Source organism: Melospiza georgiana, chromosome 3, assembly GCF_028018845.1.
Source record: "Melospiza georgiana isolate bMelGeo1 chromosome 3, bMelGeo1.pri, whole genome shotgun sequence".
Taxonomy (NCBI): domain Eukaryota; kingdom Metazoa; phylum Chordata; class Aves; order Passeriformes; family Passerellidae; genus Melospiza; species Melospiza georgiana.
In genome coordinates this window covers 82,303,603-82,327,122 of record NC_080432.1, presented here as the reverse complement: position 1 = coordinate 82,327,122, position 23,520 = coordinate 82,303,603, and the positions used below count along the sequence as shown (strand labels likewise).

Sequence of the window (23,520 nt, the reverse complement as noted above, 5' to 3'; positions counted from 1 at the left end):
TGACATGGCCCAGGAAGGACAAGAGGAGGGCCAATGCCACCACTGCTGGGTGTACAGTGCAGGGCCCTCCCAGGAACACGTCCCTGGGGCAGGGGCTTTGCAAGGAAAACTCAATACCACAAAAGAGCTTGTTAAGTGCATTTTCACGCAGGGAGCAGCCCGAGCTGGGCACCAAGCAAAGCCATGTCACAGACCAGTAGTGTGGTGGGACAGCCAAGGAGCAGCATGGTCCCTTCAGCAGCTTTCACAGTGATGCTGCCCATCCATCTGCAGGCAGGGAGATACAGAGAAGGGATTTGTGGTGGTGACAGCAAACCACAGACTGTGACCTACAAAGAAGGGAAGGCACCTCAGATTTCTGCAGTAACTTGAAAGAACTAAACCCTGAAGGTGTTTATGCTGCAAGGCTGCTGCTGTACTAAGCTCCCGCATAGGGCTGCCTAGGGCACCAAGGGGCATCTCTGGGTATCACCCAGCGCATGCACCAAAGGAGGGGACTGGAGATAGCTTCTCAAGTATCCCAAAGCAAGAGAAGCTCCTCCTCCCAGGAGAAAATACCTCTATCCTTTCCCTCCTTATCACCTGTCCAAGAAAACAGGTGTGTTAGATTTGCCTTATCTTACCCACCTGGTTCCTGTTGAGAGAAACAGATGAAAACTCCACTTCCATATATTCTGCTGCTATATCCACACACTTCTGGCATCTTAAATTTTTTCCTCACCTGACCTTCTTCACTTTTTCCTTTTTTTCCTTTTATTCTCTGAAGACCTTTTGGCTCCCTATCCAAAGGCCAGAGGAGAAAAGCAAGATAAAGGCAGAAGGAGTGCTGTACTTGCAGATGAGTCACACGTTGGATTTTTTTTGCTGCTAATACTCCAAGAAAAGAAAAGATACCTGGCAAGAGACCATGGCACAGTGCTAAGAAATGTCACCATGTAACAGTAGAGTCCAGGGTCCTGGAGGAGATACACTTGGAAGGGAGCACATGCTGTTTCCTGTCACAGGACTGACAACTATTTGTATTTCCAAGGCCGTAGAAGGAGACAGTAAATTTCATTGCTGTGTTAGTATCTTCTGTATATGTAGGCCTGCTCATTAAACAAAATCTGTTAAACCCGACAGACAGTTAAACACCATACAGCTGCTCATTTCCTGCCAGCACAGTGGGGTGAGGAAGAAAATCAAAATAAAAGGTAAAACTTGTGGGCTGAGATAAAGGCAGCTTAAAGAAACAGAAAAGGAAGGGAAAGTAACATAATGATAAAAGGATATACAGTGAAAGTGATGGACAATAGCTCACCACCAACTGCCTGCTGCCCAGCCAGTCCCCTTGCCATCTCCCCCCAGCTTTTTTGTTCAGCATGATGTTGTATGATATGGGATGTACCTATGGCCAGTTTGGGGCAGTTGTCCCAGCAGCATCCCCTCCCATCTTCTTGCACACCCCAGCCTACTCTCTGGCAGGGCAGTATGAGAAGCTGAAAAATCCTTGACTTAGTATAAGCACTGCTCAGCAACAACTAAAACATCAGTGTGTTATTGACATTATTCTCATCCTAAATCCCAAACACAGCACTATGCCAGCTACTACTAAGAAAATTACTACTCCATCAAAAACCAGGACAATATGGTAAATGTTAAATGGCAATAATGGCAATAATCATTCCAAGTACAAAATGTTAACTGTAATTTCTCATCTTTTGGAAGCTGAAATACTTTTTGTCCAAATGTCCCTGGAAATGGCTTTGATAGAACCAGCAGCAAAAAGCTGGAGGTGGAAGAGAGCTCTTCCCTACACTCTTGGAAGTATTCTTGCCTTCATTTTTTGGGCTGAGATATCTCTATCCATCACAAAAACCACTCTGAAGAGACAAAGGACAAACCTCAGCCGGTACAGGTTTACAAAAACAGTGCCGGGCACTGCCCAGGGAACAGGGAAGGGCTGATGGTTTGCTCTACAGCAACTACAGCCTCAGCCCACATGCAGAGCCAGCTTTGGGTGTCTGGGTTATGTTAGTGGAGTTTTGGGTGGAGAGGTGGGATGTTTGAGCTCTCTTTTTTCTCTTGGCAGAGCCTGTGCATGGGAGGGAAAGCCCTGTCTGCATTCAGAGCAGCCTGTCTCGGGTGCATCTGAAACCTGTGGACATGGTCTGCTCAGCCTTTGCAGTGTTTTTGAGGTGGCTTTGAGTTTACAACACAAACAACTGTGGCTGCTATAAGGCCAGAGATCTGCCTCTCTAGAGCAGGGGATGCCCGGGGCCAGATTTGGGCCCTGCTGCCATTTAATCCTCTTTCCTTTGGCCTTCAGACCTCGCTAATGCAGCATCTCATTCCCTGTTGCTTTTCACATTGCTCAAGAAGGTGAACTTTCCCTGCCTCCCTGGAAGCACATTTGGAGTGAATTTGTCTGCATTCCCTGATCCCTGAAAGTCTTTGCTTTCTGAGATCTCCCTGAGCAACTTCCCAGCCCTCTGGACCATGTCCCTCAGTGTCAGGCAGGACCAGGCTTGTCCTGGTTCAAGGTTTCCTTCTGTGTCGTGGAAGCACTGGTCTTGTAGGGGGAGCAAAGAGCAGAAGGTCGCTGTGATTCCAGCGCTGCCCAGAGTCATGCAGCCCTGCGACACAGTTACAGTACAAGAGGAATCCCCATAACCTGAGATAGAAAGACGCAAGGACAAAATATGAAGTGCGGGAGGACCAAGACAGTGTGTTTGGGCTGAACACCTTATTCCCCCAGGATCACAACCAACAAGAGAGAAGTCAGTTGTGGTGCATCAACACCTCACACGAGTGGCAGGGATGGGAAAGAAGGGACCGAGGGACAGCACCTGCCGTCCCCGCTCTCTGGTGCCATTGCCCGGCCCAGCTTGCATCGGCAGCAGAGATAGCCTTCCCTTCTTCCCCAGATGCGCACCTCTCACCATCCTTCGGCTGCTCTAGCAGCGCTCACCTCTCAATTCCCAGCAGGACTGGGAGAGCTCGGCAGCGTCTCGGTGAAACCGGAGTTGAGAAAGGGTCCCACCTCTGGCCCCTCGCCGCCCCTGCACCGCGGCTCTGGCAGCGCTCCTGGGACGCTCGGCGGTGCCGCGCTGCTGAGGGCAGCGAGGGCGGCGGTGCCCGGGGCTCGGAGCAGCCCCACCGGGCACGGGTGGGCTCCTCGCAGGGCCGCCGTGCAACAAGTCCCGGCGCCGGGCAGCGGGAGCACAGCCCGCCGTGCGCCTCAGGGATCCGCCGGCCCTGCTGCCCCCGGACAGCCGCAGCCTCCCGGGGCACGACGGCTGCCCTGAGGGAAGGCTGGAGGCTCGGCCCGGCCCGGCCCGGCCCGGCTCACACCCCGGCCGACGCCGCCGGCTGCCGGCACAACCGCTGCCCGGGCCGGGGCAAGGGCAAGGGCAGGGGCGAACCGCAGGCGGGCTCCACCTCAGCACGGGAAAATGCGAAAGAAACGGGATCTTGATCCGTTCTTTCTGCTTTCCTTTTGTCTTCTGTTGTGTTTTATTTTTTTTTCCTGGGTTTTTGTTGTTTTTTTGTTGGTTTGGGGTTCTTTTTGGTTTTTTTTTGCGGGGGGGGGGAGGTGGGGAGTTGTCGCTTTTTATGACAGCGAGGGCACAAGGCGAGTGAGGAGGCGGAATCGTCTCGGCAGCCGCTGCATTTTGTGTGGAAGCCGCTCGGGGGTTCATTAATATCATTAGCATTTAACCCCCTCCCTGCCCCCTCCCCTCGGCAGCGCGGGGTGACGTCACGCGGCGGCAGGAGTTGGGGGGAAAGCGAGGGAAGCTCAGTGGGCAAGGGGCGTCCCTCTCCCCTCCCCGCCGCTGCCTGTCACTGCCTCTCTGCTGATATTATAGGGGCCGAAGCCTGGAGCTCAAAGCGCGAAGTCAGCCAGTGTAATGAACTTCTGGAAACCTTTCCCTTTTTATACCATTCAGTTTCTGAGAGGCAGAGACTGCCTCCTCTGACGCCTTTTCCCCCCTTCCATTATTTTTCCAGGCTCTGATCTCCCTGCTTGCTGCACCGAGGCGCTCGGCGCAGAGCCCCGCTCCCTATCCTACCTTCTCCTTCGCCTCATTGTTGTCCTGGCTGCTGTGGCTCTCGCTTGCCTTCCAGGAGCGCGGTGGCGAGCACAGCCGCACCCCCAGCACCCTCCCAGGGTCCCGAGAGCATCTACTCGGAGAGGGGCAGCCGGCGGCAGCCGACTTTGGGTCACTTCGTTGTTCTTTTTCTTTTTTCTTTTTTTTTTTTTTTCATTTTGCTCCACTTTTTTTTTTTTTTTCCGCGCCCCCCACCCCCTTTCCGCGTCCCCGCAGCGTGTCCCCTTCCCTCGGGAGGACATCGCCGGGGGAGCGGGGCTGCGGCGAGGATGTGCCGGCCCCCGCGGCGGAGCCAGCAGTGAGCACCCGAGGGAGGCACCTGCCCCGCGGAGCCGGGGGGCCCCCGGGGGGGCCGCACCGCCTCGCCCCGGCGCCGACACTTCGCCCCGAGTTTAGCGACTCACGGGGGCTTCGAGCATGAGCAAGCCGGCGGGATCAACAAGTGGGTAATAACGCGGTGGAGGCTTCGAGCAGCCGTTCCGAGGCCGGCTGCAGCCTGGCCTGGGGGGCGGGAGGTGGAGGGGAGGGAGAGGAAGGGGAGGGGGGGTTGTGGCTTGGGTTTGCACCCCCCCCACACCCCGCGCCCAATTGAAAAAGAAGTGTATATTTCCAACCGGAGTGGCAACGAATATATAGGCTCGGGGTCGCCCCGATGGAGTTTGGGCCTGGGGCTTACAAAAAGCCGTTTTCCAGCTGCGTGCCCCGGCATTCCGGGCTGGGAACCGGGGCAGAAGCCCGTGGGCAGCGAGCGCCCGGGAAGGCGACTCCGCCGACGGCGGGGAGGGGGCTGGACCCGCCGGGACGCGGCCGGCTCCGTGCGGGTCTGCGGCACAGGGGTGAAGGGGGAAGGTTTGGGTTTAAAAGGCATTTCGGCGTTTAAACGTGCTGGTTTTCTCACGGGTTTTATGCAACCTTCTGCGACATAATGATTTCTTTTTAAGAGTTTGAAACTCCGGTCACTCAATTACACGGAATCGCGTAAGCAACTCAGTCGAAGGAGGATTTAAATGCAATACTTTGCACACCATTCCTAGTTACAACAAATAATCCTGCAACGAGGAAAGCAGAAACAACTTAAAAGTCACATTTTCCTTAATCCTAAATCCATGCACCTCATAACTGGGGAATTTAAAGCATGACTAACCGCTCTTACAGAATGGCTCAATTCGTATAATCCCAATGGGACTTTCGGAGTTTGCAATATGGATGGAGTCAGTAACAAAGGGGGGAAAAATACCCAATCCAATTTAATGTCTGACAAGTGATGGATCGGACAGCTACTTCCTCTGCGCTCCGACAGGCTCCCGGGGTTGCGGAGTGGCGGCCAAGGGAGGCAAATCTCCCTCCCGCCGCGGTACCTGCCACCGGCCGCCCCCCGCCAGCCCCGCGGCCTTCTCCTCGCCGCTGCCTCCATTATTTTGACCCGAGCCCGCCCTTTGTCCGCGGGGGCCGGGGAGCCGGAGGAGGGCGGGGGGGCGGCGGCGGGGCCGGGGGCAGCGGGGGCCGCGGCGCGGAGGGCGCGCGTGGAGGCGGCGGCGGCGCGGAGCCCTCGGCACTGCGGCCGAGCTGCCGCCGCTTCGGCGTCGCTGGCTTGTCCTCTTCCTCCGCGGGGCTGAGTGCGGCATCTCTTTGCCCCAGCCCCGCTAGGAAGGGAATAAAATTGTAGTCGAGGTGCTAAGGTACTGCTAACCGGGGAAGGGGACGGGGGCTAAAAAACCTGCGGCGGTCGGGGCTGCTTCGGCCGACTGCATTCCCTAGGTTGCCCGGGCCGAGCGAGGCTGCCGGAGCGGGATCGGGCCCGTGGGCAGCGCGCCGGGACCTGCCGGGGCTCCTGGCAGGTTTCTGAGTGATGAGGAAGGGGCCGGCAGCCCCGGGGAGTCTTGTCCCCCAAAGGGCGGCGGAGCTTCTGCCGGAGACATTTTGCGGAGGTGAAAACCCGCCAGGCTGGATCGCTCCTCCGGCCCCACGGCGCTGAGCGACCCCCCGGCCACCGCCGCCGCTTTCACTGGTGACCCCCTGACCCCTGGGGACCTCCCGAAAGGGACCCCGAGGCCCGACTCAGTCCAACCCCACGGACACGGGGACACGCTGGGTCTCCTCAGCGCCGGGGCCCGAGCCCTGCCGGCCTCGGCAGCGCATGCAAAAGCCCGACCGGCAGTCCCAGGGCCTGGGCGATCGTCCCGGGGGTCCTGAGGGGCTCCCGGGCGAGGGGGCTGCGTCCTGGCTTTTCTGCCCGCCGGTGGGCGCCCGGCGATGTCAACTGCGATGTCTGCCTGGGTGGTAACAAGACCCCATCCCGCCGTCCCCCGAGCCTAGACTAACTTCTTTCAACAGCCTCTGATGGTAATTACAGTAATCGGGGCTGCCATATATCCTTTAAGCAATTATGACACACAAGAAAAGCCCCCAAGGACCCCCTGTCGTGGGATGTTCAAAACGGTTTCCCTGCTGAACAGAAATCCCATTTTCTTAGCGCTAAAACTTCTGAGACGAAGCGGTACCTCGGGGAACCGGAGCGCTTTTAAACAGAGTTAATCAGTTATCGCATGACCCCGTGTCAAGCTTACATTTTTCCCTTCCTACCCCCCGCCCTGCCTCTTACCCGTCTATTTATTTCATATTTTGCCCAGCAAGAAAGTTTTCTCATAACAGCCCCCGCGGGGCAGGGCTGGGGGTTCGGAGGGGCGGAGGGGGTGGGCAGAGCGCGGCCGGGACGGGGCGGCCCCGCCAAGGTGGGATGCGGGGGGCTCCGGCCGCTCCCTCCGCCGTGCCCCCCGTCCCGTCCCCGCTTCGCCGGGGCCACGGGGCTCAGCAGAGCGGCCACCGACTTGTGTGGGTATGGTGGGATGATCCAGGTGCTTGTGTGGGTTTGGTGAGGCGCTCCAGGCGCTCGCCATCTACGGCAGGAATACGGGGACGTGTAAGGAGTACATGGGCCATGTGTTTATATGCATGCTGTGGATATGTACTACATAGTGCATAGGATTTTTTTTTTTTTCCCCAAAGCGGCTCCCAAACTTAAAATCTGTGTGGGGAAAACTATCACAAGTTTTTCCGTCTCCACTTAAGCGCCGGCAGAGGAGCCGGCCGCCCCACTCCGCAGGCCGGCCGGGCAAGGGGGACCGTGTTGCTGCCCGGTGCCCCGGGGGGTGGCGGTCACACGGCGGGCCCGGGTGTGCGGGGCCGAGGCCGGGCCCGGAGCCGCGGGAAGGGGAGCGGCGCTGGGACGGGTGCGCGGGGGCAGCGCGGCAGCGCGGGCTCGGCACCGGGATGCACCACCGCTGCACGTACCGCTCCGGCGTGTCTGCCCCCACCCCCAGCCTGCCCCTCCTCCTCCTCCTCCTTTGTGTGCGTGCGTGTGGATCCTCTCTCTCCCCGTGGATGCTAAGGACTGGAGAGGGAAGTCGGGCGCTTTCCCCCGTTTGCATTGTGCGATATCCGAATTCCCATGCTACACTTTTTGACGGGTCACTGGTGCCCCAATAGGCAGGTGGCAAGGAGGGCTTGTAATTACACACTCCCAGAAACCGTGCCTTGGCCTCAGCCCTCCTCACGGGCGCCTACCTGCAGCTCCAAAGCCGCGGTTTGCTCGCAGGCAGTGGTGTGCGGGGGGGCATCCTTCAGCTGCGCTCCTTATTAATTGCGCAAAAGTTTTCTATTCTTTAACCTCTCTCCCCCCCTCCCACCTTCCCTCCCTCCGCCACCCCTCCCTCTCGCAGTCCCTAACCTAATCCCCGTCCCTCTCGCCGTGTTGTGTATAGCAGCTGTCGGGTTTCATTTAGGGGAGAAGCTGGCAGCTTGTGCTCATTGGAGGCAGTCAAACGAGTTTCAATGGGGAAAATCATTAAGTTAACACTTTATCTAATGTCCCTATTGTCTGCCAGCAGGCATTGTCTTAGAACCTTAGCGCAGACATGTCTGAAAGTATCTCGGACTCCTAAATTCTCTAGGGAGCGAGAGGAGCCCCTGCGGCCTGTTTCCATTGCCCCTCCCGCCCCCCAGCACTGCTCCGCACGCTGCCGCTTTTCCCCCTCCATCTTCACCCACTCGTAGCCCGGCCTGTCCCTGAACTACTTCCAAAAATATATAGCGGCCCCGAGAGCCCTCCATTAGAGTTTGGAGACCAAGGCTTGGTGAGAGGGACTGAATTTATAATTTAAGGTCTGGTAAGAGGGAATAAGGCTGTTTGAGGGAGAAGAGAAGAGAAGAGAAGAGAAGAGAAGAGAAGAGAAGAGAAGAGAAGAGAAGAGAAGAGAAGAGAAGAGAAGAGAAGAGAAGAGAAGAGAAGAGAAGAGAAGAGAAGAGAAGAGAAGAGAAGAGAAGGAAAAGAAAAATATTAAAGGAAAAAAGTAAACAAGGCAAAGAAAGAGAATAAGAAAAAGCAAACAAGGGAAAGGAAAATGAAATAAAAAGAAAAGAAAAATATTAAAGGAAAAAGAAAAAGAGAGCAAGGAAAAGGAAAAGAAACATGAAAATGAAAATAAAATAAAATAAAAAATTAAAGGAAAAAGAAAAGAATTAAAGGAAAAAAGAAAAAATAAAGGAAAAGAAAAAATAAAAGAAAAAGAAACAGCAGAAGAGAGAAGAAAAAAAAAGGAGCAAAGGCAGAAGCCGAGCGGGGTTTTGGCGGGTTTCTTAAACGGGGCTGCAATCGTCTCTGCACGACTTTTTCCATCTCCCTGAGAGTATTTGCAGTTCTGGTGGCAGCCGGAGCGAAAGCAGCGCCCGGCGGCGGAGCGGGGGCTGCGGAGGAGCGGAGCGGGACGGGGGACACTGCCCGCCCGCCAGGCTCACAGCTCCGCTCACTCCTCCGCGCACGAAACAGAGGCGAAAAGTTTTGCTGCAGGTTTCGGGGTGAAGAAAATGGCACGCCTTCCCTGCCGTGAAAATCAGCCCCCTTTCGCCAGGGTTGCCAGCGGGGAGAGGAGGTTGCTTGGCTTCCCAATCATTTTATTTTGTTTTGGTTTGGTTTATTCTGTGCATCGGTCTCCTGACTGCTCTCCTGCCCAGGGAAAGCGCCGTCCTGTTTGCCGAGTGCCAGAAAGCCAGAGAAACACACACCCCCTCACCAAAACCCCCGAATTCCCTCCCCTCCCCCTCATCCTCACTTCTCGCAGGCAAGACTGCTGCTCCCGCTGCTGTAATCTTCCCTTCCAAAATAGGTCTTGGCGATTATAGAAGATCCAAATAAACGTAGCGGGGCATGAATAATGCTCATTGTAGAAAACTGACACTTGCTCAAGGAAAAGAAAGTTGGCTATAAAATCACTTCATTATTTGCTTGTACTGCGGCTCTGGGGCTAATCCCTCCGGAGGTCAGATTGCTGAGAGCTCTCTCTCTCCCTCTTTCCCTTCTCTGCTTTCAGGTCGCATTTTAGACATCCCTTGCAAAGTGTGTGGGGACCGCAGCTCCGGAAAGCACTATGGGGTTTACGCCTGCGATGGGTGCTCGGGATTTTTCAAGAGGAGCATCAGGAGGAATAGGACCTATGTTTGCAAATCAGGAAATCAGGTACCAGCAGCAGCCTAGCCCCCTCACCGCCTGCACCCCCTACCCTGCATTTCCCCAGGGGCTCGCATTGCCCCTGCCCCACCAAGAGAGAGACTCCGCAGCAGGAGATGCAGCAGCCGCGCAGCCTCACCCTCCCTTGCCGAGTCCCGGGCCGAGGCCGGGCGCTGGGTGCCCCAGCCCGCCTCGCCCTGCACGTCCCCCCGCCCCAGCGCACCGGAGAGGATGGGAGAGATGTGCAGGGAGAAGGAGGGATGTGGGCAGGGGGAAGGCAGAGCCAGCGCATCGCCTGGGTACAGGAGGACAGAGAGGGGCGGCCTCCCGGTAAGCCTCAGAACAGCCAGGCGATGGACAACCATGGGTTTACAAACTGCGTATCGTGCCCGCGCCCAGTCAGAGGCAGCCCCGCTTTTCCCCTTCTGCTCCGGCCGCTCTCCTTCCCACTCCGGGAGCGTCCCCGCGGGGATGTGAGGCTGGGATCGCGGAGGGATGCGCGGTGCAGCGGGAGCCCCGAGGGGGCGGCGCCGCCGTCGCTGTCTCGGGTGCTGAAGGCGGCCCGGCCCGCCCCGCCCGGCCCGCCCTGCCCCCAGGCCGAGCACCTGGCCCGGCCCGGCCCGGCACGGCGCACGCAGGGCCGGCCCCTCCGCGCCTCCCGGGTCCGGCGGGTGGGCGCTGCTGCCCCCGGCCCGACGGCTGGTTGTGTTGCAGGGAGGCTGCCCGGTGGACAAGACGCACAGGAACCAGTGCCGAGCCTGCCGGCTGAAGAAGTGCTTGGAGGTCAACATGAACAAAGATGGTACCTGCTCCCCCTCTCCCGGGGCTGGGGTGGCGGGGCAGCCGGAGGGAGATCCTCTGAACTGAGGAGCGCTGAGTCACCCCGGTGTCTCCTTGGCCCGGCCACGACTGACCCTCCCATCCTGCGGCACCCTCAGACACTTCTCCCCAGGCACCCTCGGGCGGGGGGCACAGGGCTGGCCTCAGGAAATTGCAGGGAGGGAGGGAGGGAGGGAAGGCCGGTCGAGCAGCGCGGGCACCCCGCGGTGACTGCCTCGGCCCTCGTTGATGCCCACAGCGGTGCAGCACGAGCGGGGCCCCCGCACGTCGACCATCCGGAAGCAGGTGGCTCTCTACTTCCGCGGGCACAAGGAGGAGAGCGGCGGAGCCCCGCACTTCCCCGCCGCCGCCCTGCCGGCACCCGCCTTCTTCACCGCCGTCTCCCAGCTGGAGCCCCATGGCCTGGAGCTGGCCGCTGTCACCGGCACCCCGGAGAGACAGGCTCTGGTGGGCCTGGCACAGCCCACCCCGAAGGTCAGCCCCTGCCCCGGCCCCCCGCGGGCTGCAGACCTTGCTGCTGAGGGGCCTGCAACCTGTCACCTCCTTCCTGCCTCTGGGGTAGACATGGCAAAAACAGCAAGGCTTGAGGCTTTGTGGGTTGTGGTGGGGACTTTTGTTACATCTCTAAAGGCTGTGAGGAGATGAGGTGCAATCCCTCTGGAGAAGCGGTATGCAGCAGGAGCAGCTGATAACCTGCTCCATACAAACCCTGTCTCACGCATTCTTATACCTTCATGGATGCAGAAATGCTCCTCCTGCCTGGAGCCCATCCACAAGTCAGTTTTAGACCTTGTTTCACAAGGAATGCAATCCCTGTGAATGAGTTTTCTTCAGAGAAATGCCAGTCTCCATGGTGGTGTAGTTCAGAAAGTACTTTGTGTACTGACCAAAGCCTGCAGCTTGTCCCCACAGACACAAAACTCAAACTTGGCTAAGCTGGCTCTCTGCACTTCTTGGTTGTGACATTTCCTGAGCAGCCCAGTGGAAGCACTGCTGTGGCCTCGACTGTACAGGAATTAGCTGAAAGGTGATGTTTTTCATTAGCCCATTTGCAATGGCATTTTGTGTCTTCACAGCATCTAGAAAATCACAGAAGAAACGGCTTAAATAGTTATGCATTTTCAGTGCTGGTACATAGCTTGGCAGAATCCTTCATAAACGTGGTCAAAACATACAGTTTTATGTGGTAACTTTTAAAAATGCTGAATCAGAATTTATTTGGCAAGAAAATTTAGCACACCCTTGAAAACATAACTCCATTCAAACCCTACACAGCCTCTGGATAGTTATGCTAGGCTCTGTGCATCTACTTACAAACTGTTGCAGTCAGGGAGCAAGATGAAGGTTTAGGCTAAATGAATATTTACTGCTTTGCTGAGCAGGACTGGAATGCTAAATCAGCTTCTGAAGCAAGGTTACAAACTACATGTTGTTAATCAAATTTTTACTCTTCTAACTCCGCTATCAGAGGTGTTCTATTGTATAACAGAGTAAGGCATGACACATAATTTTGGTATGCTTTTTCCCTTCTGATGCAATAATTTCATTCTCCTTTCAAGCTCCTGCTCTGAACAGTTTCTGTAGTACAGCTCAACCACATGGATAAGCAGCAAGGAGCAGTTTGGAGTGAGCCCACTGCAAGCAATGCCCTCTGCTTGCAGAACAGGAGAGTGCACACTGTACTGGGCATGACCAGAGCACTGGATGTAGGGGAGAGGAAGACCAGGCTGCCTTGGTGGCACTGTATGAGATGGCTTTATTTTCTCTTTGCCATTAGTACCCACACGAAGTCAACGGCACCCCGATGTATCTGTACGAAGTGGCCACTGAATCCGTCTGCGAGTCAGCAGCCAGACTTCTGTTCATGAGCATCAAGTGGGCCAAAAGCGTCCCAGCCTTCTCCACCTTGTCCTTACAAGACCAGGTAAGGCAGTGGCAGTGGGAGTGGCAACGGCCTGGCCTGTCTGTTAAAGAAGGCTCAGACTTCACATTGGGTCCTCAGCTTCCAGTCCTAGACTTTGAAATCCGTAATGGACTTCAGCGGCTCTGAAGTTCAGTGCAGCGTTTCAGTGTGTCCCTGAAAACCAGGCAGTGATTTAGAAACTGCTTTCCTCCAACTTCTATCTTGTGAAGCAAGTGAAAAATGAAGGAAATCCAGGAAAAAGAAATCTAACATAGAACTAATATTATGGAAGACCAAATGCTAGAGGAGAAATCACCAGGCTGCAGACCAAACTTAGTATGCCCAAACTGTTTTTCTACTTGTAGGACAAGTTTTCTTTCCATAAAATGGGGAATAGCATCTTACTTTGCTATTTAGGGATGAGAAATGCTTAGTTAAGTTTATGGTTTCAGGATATGACTGAGGTTGTTTCTGAAGACCAATTCTCCTCCTCTTCCTCCTCCTCCTCCTCTACCAGTTCTTCCTTTTCCTCCTCCCCCTCCTCTCCACATCCTCCTTCTCCTCCTCTTCTTTTTCTCCTCTCCTCTCAACTGTTTATGCAGACAACATTTTTTCCTTATTCACCTTGGCTTACAATTACATCAGTATGGTGGAAGCAGTATTTGGCCAACCCCCAATATTTTTACCATTAATTAAAATCTTCCCTAATATGTTTTGTTTTCCTCTATGATAATTTCCCTTTGCCTCAAGTAAATCATAGGTGAACCATACGAGATGAAACAATTTCCTAATGACTTGATTCTTGATGAGGACTCAGTATGCTTTGTATAATGCACCAATTTTTTAAAAAGTAATCAGATAATTGTGAAATGGAAGGGTGGAAATCTACACAGAGCTCCAGTCATAAAAGATGTCTATTACTTTGATATGATTGAGCTAATTTACCAAAATGGTAACTAGAAAAACTGTGCCATAGATGTTACACAGCAGTCGTCAGAGGAACTAGTTCCTCTCCCCAGAAACACATTACAAGTTTTGCAGTTGATATGCAAATATTTGTTTTTGAGCTACAAGAAAAGAGCTTCCTAGAAAACCAATAATGTTTTCAATCTAAAGGTAAATAATGATAGTCACAATGTGTTATAAAGCTAAGGTATATAAAAATGCTCATTTTTTAGCACCAAACCCATGTCTTGAAATCCTTGTTGTGAAATTAGTCAAAGAGAAATGCTGCTCAGTTCTACCTGCTGTCCTGCTATGCAGTGAGGATGAGGGGAGAGATGAGATAGGGCCTGGAAGGTCACACATGCCAGTAGGAAGACAGGAATCCCAGTGTGGCATCCTGCTGCTCTCTAATCGTGTCTTCTGCTGCCACTTATCCTGTGGAGCACTGGGTCTGTCACAGTGAGCAGCCAAAGAAACAGGCTCAAGTGTCAGGGACAAGAAGAAGGTGCTCCAGCAGCAGCCCCAGCACACAGGAGCAGACTGGGTCCATTTCTGGACCAGTGATGTCCACAGGAGGCTCTATAGGCAAAGGGTTTATCTGACATAACAGGGAGGCATTTCCCACACCATCATCTCTGTTCGTGTGGAGAGGAGGAGGCAGCAGGATCTGCAAGCAGGGGAGATCTCCCTGGTGTGTGACCAAGCACAGCCTGCTTATCTACCATAGGCACCACAGTGCTCCCATTAAATAACCCATTGCCTCTTTCACTTTCATAGCAGGGACTAATCTTAGTGAGTAACATATTAAAAACCTGGCCTTTGCTTAACATCACTTTCACTTGCTGTAGCTCATTGCAAGTCAGCTTCCTCAAAACTCAGAGCTGCTCAGCTCAAAAGCTTTGATTTGGGCCTCTTCCTGCATGATTCCCCTGTCACTTAGGAGAGCTGAAGAAGAAATATTTCTGATTTTATCACCTTATTTCATGAATAATCATACAGTTGATTTTTATAACATTGCTATTGCTTTATTTAATATGACAATGGCCCAGCTGTAAATGTCTAAATGTCTGCATTTCTCTTTTGGTATCCCTGATTTTTGCTTTTTTTTTTTTTTTTTTTTGTGCTCTTCTAAAAAAGCCAAGTGCACTGTAATTTCAGAACTCTGGGGCAGTTTTATCTTGAAGGCAGGGAAATAAATAGAAACCAATTTGCTGATAAAACACAAGTCTGAGCATTGCTGCATTTTTACCTCTGGTAAGACAGAGGCTGTGTCCCTTCCCTAGATTCATACAGATTAAGTCCATTTTGAACTGGAAACCACAAAACAAAGAATGCCATGCTTCTAGTGCTGCTGGCTTGCACACCTGCCCACGTTATCTGTGAGACAGGTTGGCCCAATGCAGGTCCCCAGCAAAAGGTCACAGCAAGGATGGGGTTGATTAAGAAGCAAAACCAGTTGTTCAGAAAGCCTGGTGTTTGTTATTTCTTTGAAGAAGGAGGGCTGAGTATGACTTCAGCATGAATTATTTTAATTGGTGGTTTTACAGACTTATGCATAGGCATGAAGAAAGCTTTTGCTATTGGAATAGTCTCTTATTTCTAAAGTCTTCTGACTTTAAAGGCTTAGTGGGAAAAAAAATATGAAATTGATATCTTCCAGGAACCACCATTCATTGCCATTGTATCTGCATGAATGAATGACAAAAAAAGAGCAAATGAAAGCAAATGACAAAAGCAAATGAAAGGCTGGCAAATAATTTTCTGTGTCATACAGACACCTGCACATCCATCAGGTGGGATTATCCAGAGGAGAGACTGGGTTTGCAGGCTGCAGTGGTTAGGAAACTTTAGGGAACGTTCATCTACTCTCAGAAGAACGATGAGATGGGGACAACACTCTGGACACAGCACCCCCTCCCTGTCTCCATTTCAGGCAATAATCTGGGCAGTTTTTGGTACTGCAAAATCCAATGTAAGTGTTTCAAACAGCAGCTGTATGCAGAGACACAAGTACCTTCCTGTCACACTTCCCTTATGTTATGGAGAAGTTCTGCAGAGCACACAAAAGGGCAAAAAGGCATGAAATGGACATAACCCCACAGTGACAAGCTGAGAGCAGAGACTCTGAGAATTCAGACTGGAACAGGATGGTTTAAAACTTGTAATTATGGAATCACAGGAGGCATCAGGTTGGAAGGGATCACACCTGATCCAACCCCCCTGCCTCAAGCAGGGTCATCACAGAGCACATGGCACAGAACTGTGTCCAGGCAGTTCTTAAATATCTCTGGTGAGAGAGACTCTACAACCACTTCGGGTAACCTGTTCCAGTGCTTGCTGCACAGTAAAGAAGTTTTTCCTCATATTCAGGTAGAATTCCTGTGCAGTTTCTGTCCATTGCCTGGTGTCCTAGTGGCTGGCAACAAGTAACACTGTTCTGAACAGCAGTATTGTTAGGAGTTTGCACATAGATGAAGGATTTGCTTTTATTGAGGCTTTCTGTAACACCCACTACTTTCACATACCTGATTCCAAGGATATCATCATTCATTTGGTACAGCATCTTTTTTTACTTTGCTCTTCTTTACAGACTCTTTACATACTTCAAATACCCTCCTTCCTCTTTTCCTAAGAAGCTAAGCTGCTGGTAGTTTCAGGGACCATAGAAACATCGATGACTGCAGGTTTTGGGGTTTTGGTTTGGTGGCTTCATTTTTTTGGGCAATCTGCTTTCACTGCATGGAGTTGCTAGAAGGTATTGTCTGAGCCCACTACAGTTCTCACCTCTTCAAATCTCTCCCACCCTATTTTGTGACACAAGGTCTCAGCAACATGTACACACCACCACATGCCTTTTGGCCATGCACTTCAGCTGAACAAGAGGTCCTCCAGTCCTCTCTTAAGAGTTGGTCTGGGCTAACAATCTAACAACCCACAGATGCCCTCCAAATATGTCTGTTCTGGCTTTGCCAGTCTGCATTTCCAGAAGTCTTGTCTCCTCTTCAGATGCACCACTGCCTCTTCAGGGAAATCACAAGCATTGCCTCAGGGAAAACAGAGAAAAACACATCCTCCATACAGGCATGCAATGTGCAAAAACTGCAGAGAACTAGCAATGCTGTCAGCATAGGTGCCTGGATATTCTGATCTCTGAAAGGAAACAGGTTTTACTGCCTGGAATTTCTGAGTGATTTTAAGCAAAAAAACAGAAAAACAAGTGACACTGATGTTTGTGTGCTCAGATGCTGTGCTTGACAGATATAGAGAGTGGCTTAGTAAGGAAGGGGTTATAAGATGGATGTGTGCTCTAAAGCACTGCTCCTTACACTGATCCAGGATGTTATCCAGGCTTTTCTTCACAAAATCCTGCCTTCTGGAGGGAAAGGAGTGTAATCTCCAGAGATCAAGAGGAAAGACCTGTCCTAGAAAAGCCGTATAAGTGCTGAGGGGGGGGAGAAGAGAACCCATATCATGCTGAGAAAGCAGGTGTATTCATGTTGTGAGCAAATGCTCTGGGAAAAGAATTCTCTCTTTTTTTCTTTTCCCTTTTGGTCCACAACATGGTGCACAGTGAACAACCCTCAGTGGTTTTCTACAATGCATAGACTTTTTTCTAGACACCTTCTCAAAAGGCTAAGAGAAGAGCTAATGAATGCTGTGGGGGAAATACCATGACAGGCATTTAAAGTAGTTTTTAAAATAACAGAAATTTACATATTTAAATTGTTTATAAATCTATAAATTATACACTATGTTATATTGTACATCTATTGTATGACAGCTGATGCTTTTGGAAGATGCTTGGAGAGAACTGTTTGTTCTAGGAATAGCACAATGGGCCATTCCAGTTGATGCTAACACTCTACTGGCTGTATCTGGTAAGAATTGCACAATTTAATGACTTTGTTACAAAAATTACCATAAAAATACATTACTGAAAAAAGAACAACATGTAAAGAATAACAAATTCCTACTGAACAATAGAGCATACCTGTCATTTATAAATCTATATTTAAATGCAAATAATGTTGTTTTGTTGTATTCATGACTGCTTGCATTGTCATTTAAATGCAAATTACTGTGTTTGTTATCATCCAAGAGAAGATTTTATATTAACTTTCATACAATATAGTCAGTTTACATGGAACTAGATAGACAAGTGTGACAATAGAGAGGACATTGATACAGAGGATTTTGTCAGAAATCAATATGAAATAAAGCAAATGCCTTTAATATTATTTATTTCATCTGTTTCTGTTTCAGGCATGAACGGTGACAATACAGATTCTCAGAAGCTGAATAAAATTATTTCAGAAATACAGGCCTTACAGGAGGTTGTGGCTAGATTTAGACAACTTCGGCTAGATGCTACTGAATTTGCCTGTCTCAAATGCATTGTCACTTTTAAAGCTGGTAAGCAAAAAGGATCTCTCACTTGTCTGGTCTGATAACTGTGAGGTTGCTGCTTTGAAGTGATGTTTTAAACCAGGCACAGCTTTGAATCACCCAGTAGGTTTCCCCGTATTGAATTCCAATAGTCATTGCTGCATTTTGAAAGGGCTGACAGTGGAGTGCTGGGGAACTAATGGGAACATTTAATTTCCATTGATAGCACTAGCTGAACTGTTTTGATCCACACAAGAGTCAAGCTGAACTAGTAACTGATCTGCTTTCCAGTGCCCACACACAGTGGTTCTGAACTGAGGAGTTTCCGCAATGCTGCTGCCATAGCAGCCCTTCAAGACGAAGCCCAGCTCACCCTGAACAGCTACATTCACACCAGGTCAGTGGTGGCTTCTGCCAGTGCTTCTGGCAGCTGTAGGGCTGAAATCCTGCTCTCATTGCATGCAAGGTGGCATTTGCACTGACTGAAATGGGGACCAGGCTGCCACGGAGAGTATACATTGGCTGCCAGCCGGCTGGGGTTTCTGAAATAGAACCATAGAAAATGTTGGAAAGGATCCTTAAAATTATTCAGTTCAACCATTAACACTGCCAAGTCCACCATAAATCATGTTCCCAAGGGCCACATGTACACATTTTAACTATCTTCAGGGATGATGACTCCACCACTTCCCTGTGCAGCCTGTTCCAATGCTTGACAACCTTTTTGGGAAAGAAATTTTTCCTAACAGTCAAACTAAACCTCCATTGGTGCAACTTGAGGCCATTTCCTCTTGTCCTATTGTTTGTTACTGGGAGCAGGGACCAAAACCCACGTCACTACAATTTCCTTTCAGGTAGAGAGTGATAAAGCCTCCCCTCAGCCTCCTTTTCTTCAGACTAAACAACTGCAACTCTCTTAGCTGTTCCTCTAGACCCTTAACCAGGACTTGTGCTCTAGACCCTTAACCACCTTTGTTGCTCCTCTTCAAGTGTGCTCCAGCACTTGGGTGTTTCTAAACAAACAGAAAGGTGTTAAAAGGAGATCTCTTCCTCTGAGAAGTGATAATGGCTGGGCAATACTTTGCAGTTCAGAGGGCTAAATTTCCTCTATGTTATATTCAATCAAATACCACTAAAAGTGATGCTCAAACATTGCATCTCAGTCAGTATGAGTGCCTTTCATACATGATCTCCAGTTCCCATATAACCTCCTCCATTTTGCAGACACAGAAATCAGGACACAAGGAGCTTAAGTGGCTCTTCCAAGATGTCACCCGGAGTTTGTGATCAGGTTCAAATGAAAACCCCAGAATTTGTGAATCCCATTATGGTGCTGCAGCTAAGTCCTTTAGCTGCAGTGGAAGTCCATGAGACTAAAATAGTTGAAGATGGAGCAGTGGAAGAGGAACTGTTATACATTTTTTTCCCTCTGAAACTTTGATTTGCTGTCATAGTAGCTCTGTCAGGCAGAAGCCCTATCAGTATCAGAGATTAGATGGTAGCAGTCTCTGAAACACTTTTATTAGTCTACAGGGAATGGCCTGCACTGGGGATGGAAGTAAAAATGCAAATTCCATCCAGTTATGGCTGCTTCAGAGCAGAAAGAGTAACTGCTGCATAGTGGTCTCTTCCTATTCTTAAGGAAGGCCTTTTCCATGAAGATTGCTCCCTGGAGACCTTAAGTGAGACAGGGCCTGTTGGAGAGAGAAGCCAGGGAGGAATATATAGCCACATCTTCCCTTCCAAGGAATCAACTTTTCCATGGCATTTCTGTGTTGCCGGAAGTACTTAGATACTGTGCTACCCAGTGTATGTTGTAAACAATATCCTTTTACAAGGGAAAAGTGCAGTCCACTGACAGGACTCTCACTCAGACTCCCTTGTGAGAGGGCTTTCAGCCTGTGTGTTTCATCCTCAGGCTTGAATTTACCCTCCTGCCAATGTCACTGCAGTATCAGCCCTCTGATCCCAGTGGAGGTGCTCTCAAGAGGATGCAAGGGAGGGCAGTCTGGGGAAGCAGCATGTTTCTCCTAACAACCTAACACTTCACTTTAGGGAGACCTCTGTAAGCAGAAGTTTGAGAATCACTGTTATAAAGACAGCATAAGCACAGCTAAAAATGCACATCCTGTGCTGTGCTGGCTTCAAAAGCTGGGAGAAAGGCCAGAAAACATCCTATACAAAAAACACATTACCTGGGGAAAAGCACAGCTTCTTTAATTAAAACTCTCCTAACAAATGTCAGTTGGTATTCAATATATCTGCTAACCAAAAGGGGGTGATTACCATGACAATCCAGCTAGTTCTAAACTGTACTTCAAATGACAGGGCAGTTACTACAACTCAAGCTCTTCCCTGTATTGCATTGAGAACATTGCTGTATGAGGGACACATCAGAGCAGGTCCAGTTTTTGTATTCCTACTGCTCCAGGGGAATGAAAAAAGGAGCTGAACAAAACTCAGAAAGCTTGTCCTATGTTCTGCTGACTGCCACAGAGAGTTTTCCTTGGAGTCAACCTTGTTGCTCACACAAGTACAAAACATAGATTTTTGGCACAGTTGTCCTGGGGTGACAATAGTATCCCACTAGATTCTGAGTCAATCTAGACCATGCAGAGTGCACTTAGGTTGAGCTTATGGTGTTTCCTCCCAAATTTGCCTCAAATTGGGACACATAGGTAGCATCACCTGTGCAATTTAGTAAATATTGGTCTTTTTCTATAAAATAAAGTCCTTCCTTTGAAAAAATACTTTAAAACTTCAATGAAATTCTTTTTCTCTCTGTCTCTAGGTATCCCACACAACCCTGTCGTTTTGGAAAACTTCTATTGCTTTTACCAGCTTTACGTTCAATTAGTCCATCTACAATAGAAGAAGTGTTTTTCAAAAAGACCATTGGGAATGTACCAATTACAAGACTGCTTTCAGATATGTACAAATCCAGTGACATATAAATTACCTTAAAAGAAACAATCAGGATGGACAGTTTGAGAAGAACTTTTATCTATGGAGAATAAGCCTCAACTAACAAAATCTACAGGAAGCATAAGCCTGGGAATGTTTAGTCCTTAAACTCATTGACAAAAAATACCCCAGTAGATATGATTCTGCTGCTCTGAACAGAGTGATTTAGATCATGGAGAGAATGCTTTGTTCTACAGAAAAAGTGAAAGTGGTTGGAATTTGGCTGCTATTCCTGTTACTACAGGATGGAGGCAATTCAGATGCCAGTCATAGTTAACAAAGACTCTGCTATTCTCTCATTCAACTGGCAGATCTGAGACAAAATGTGAAAGAAGGTACTTTAGCTTGTTCAGTATTTGGAACCGGGTGACCAAACTTGGCTTCTGTTGTAACACAAGATGTGGTGGCCTTCAGAATTGTTTTAAAAGTAGCCTATGTTGGGAAAATGTTTTTAATAAGATAGGCAACATTTGAGACCAAGTTACCAAAACATTGTTTCTGCTATAATGCATCATGAAGTGGCCTTCAGAACTGATTAAAAGGTAGCTTATGACGGCAGCTCCATTCTTCCTACAAAGTGAACTGGTGATCTTTGACGCAGATGTCACCACAATTTGTTCGGTTAACATCTCAAACACAGAAGAGCTTTATACATTTCCTTCCCGACCTTCCCTCCTTCTTCTTCTACACACAGACACACATTCACACACACACACACACACACCTGAAAAGAGACAACACAAGAAAGGAAGACTAAAACAGCAAAACCAAATACAATGGAGATGACCGCTTCAGTGATCTGCTGGCTGTCCCGTTGGCACAGTGCTGAAACCAAAGGCAACGGTGGCCAAACTCTTTGTCAATGAGATGTGCAGAGAAATGAAATGACTATTAAAAAATCAATGGAAGGAATTTTATTTCAAAGAAATAAAGGTTGTTGACTGATACAATGCTAACAATTTCCAAAAGTCTCCAATGCCTTTTTAGAAAACTCCAGGTTCTAATTTTGAAGCCTTGTTCGCCTACACCCTCTCACACACAAAAACGTTATAAGCTGCTTATTTGATGTACGAATAATGTAGAAAGAAAAAACATTTAAAGATAGCTGCTGTACTTTTCAAAATTTGATTTGTTATTAGGAACTAGCACTGAGAAAGATCAGCACTTGAACTATCATAGAATGAGTAAAACTTTTCCTGTACAAAGTGGATTAACCGATTTGTGAAGTTAAAAAGTTGTACTCATTGTATTTACAAAGAATAAAAATATATTGAATTTAAATTAATTTCCACTGTTCTTTCAACCGTTGTCCTTAATCAGCTTCTTTCACTGTCCCCTACTTACCAGGGAATAGAAGTATTCTTTACTAAAATGGATTGCCCTAGATCCTGTGGAGTTTCCATCATCAGAGGTTTTTAATAACAGATTAGACAAACATTAAAGGAGTAGCTTAGGTGATCCTGCCTTGTGAGATCCTACATGGAGCTATTTTCTGTAATCCAAATAAATACCAGCTGCCAAATAAATACCACCTTCTTTCTCAAGGTAACAGGTAGCTTTTTCTAGGATACAACACTACGTGCATCAGAGGTCTACCACAGTATGTGCCTTCTGTTGCATGTTATTACAATTTTTAGTACCAGCGAACCGTGCAGTAACAAAAGGTGATGAGTACAAAAGCACCGCTTCAATTTAAAAGACTGAGATTTTATTAAGGTGTCTAACTAACTGCATAATCACACCAAAAAAAAAGAGGGAAACAACTCCTAATCAACACAACAACTTGGCAATAGTAGGAGGGAAATGCATTGTACATATGGCAATGAGTAACTGAAGAACCATGCATGCTAAAATGACAGGTAGAAATAAACTGTGTGTATTGATAGCTCACTGGTTTGCAGTGTCAAGGAATACAGGTCACAAGTGAAATCCTAGCTCTGCTGACTTCCAAGCTCAAAAATCTCACATGTTTCAGAGGTCAAAGTTTTAACCCCAGCTCTCTTCCATTTGCAGTCTGCTGGGTCTCACATTCTATCTTTTCCAAGACAGACAGACCATAAATACACAAGATGAGTCACAGGCTATGGGACCTCAAAGTATCTTCTATACAAACTAGCTTGGAGCACTTAAAAATGCGCTTACCACAAAGGAAAGCACATTCTTAACAAGAAACCAACAAACTATTTATAATCCATTCTTCCTGCAACTGTAATAATCTCCAACTATCTTCTGCTCTCTACACTGAAAATAACCTAATAGGGTAGAAAAATCAATTGCAGTTCTCCAACTCTGTGACAATTCAGTCTATGAGCTAGAGAAATAAAACCCAGTGCTGCACAGAATCCATCACAGAACATTCATTTCAGTAAGATTCATGCTGCTGTCACAGAGCAGCAATGAGCATGAACTACATCCACCCTGCTAGACAACCAGGCAATCACACCCTGCAGTTTGCTGCAGTCCCTCCATCGCCCAGGCCAGAGGACACAACAGAGCGTGCTGGCAAAGCAGGCAGGGCAATGGCACCACACCCACATCTCATCCTCTCACCTGCAAGACCTGGCCCAGCTGCAGAGCAGACTCACAAGCTGGGACAAGGCCCAGATCCCCATGGTTTAGGCACAGCTAATCTCAGACTGTGTCTTGCTCACACTGCTGCACATTGCACTGAAGCACAACCAGTTCCACTCCACTAGGATTAGGGTCTCTAGCTAGCCTTGAAGGACTTAAGGCTAGGTGAGATCCCAGAGTGCTATGCAAATGCCCTGTCATTCTAAGAGACTAATGCTCCAAAGTCCTCACTTTGGAAATAGGAATACTTTGACATCAAGCATGCAACTTTTCCCTCTTCAGCTTAAATATTTTAGTTTTTCTTTCATGGCCAATGA

General features: G+C 49.3%; 1 protein-coding gene across 1 annotated transcript; it reads left to right on the top strand.

Moving 5' to 3' along the window:
* Positions 1–3,840: 3,840 nt before the first annotated feature.
* On the top strand, positions 3,841–21,913 carry NR2E1 (nuclear receptor subfamily 2 group E member 1). The gene is made up of 10 exons (XM_058019533.1): positions 3,841–3,887; positions 3,991–4,533; positions 9,458–9,603; positions 10,309–10,396; positions 10,673–10,908; positions 12,212–12,358; positions 17,064–17,160; positions 17,546–17,695; positions 17,960–18,065; positions 20,460–21,913. Exons 2-10 carry the CDS (start codon positions 4,509–4,511, stop codon positions 20,620–20,622), a joined length of 1,158 nt encoding a protein of 385 aa, XP_057875516.1. The 5' UTR covers positions 3,841–3,887; positions 3,991–4,508; the 3' UTR covers positions 20,623–21,913.
* Positions 21,914–23,520: the final 1,607 nt, after the last annotated feature.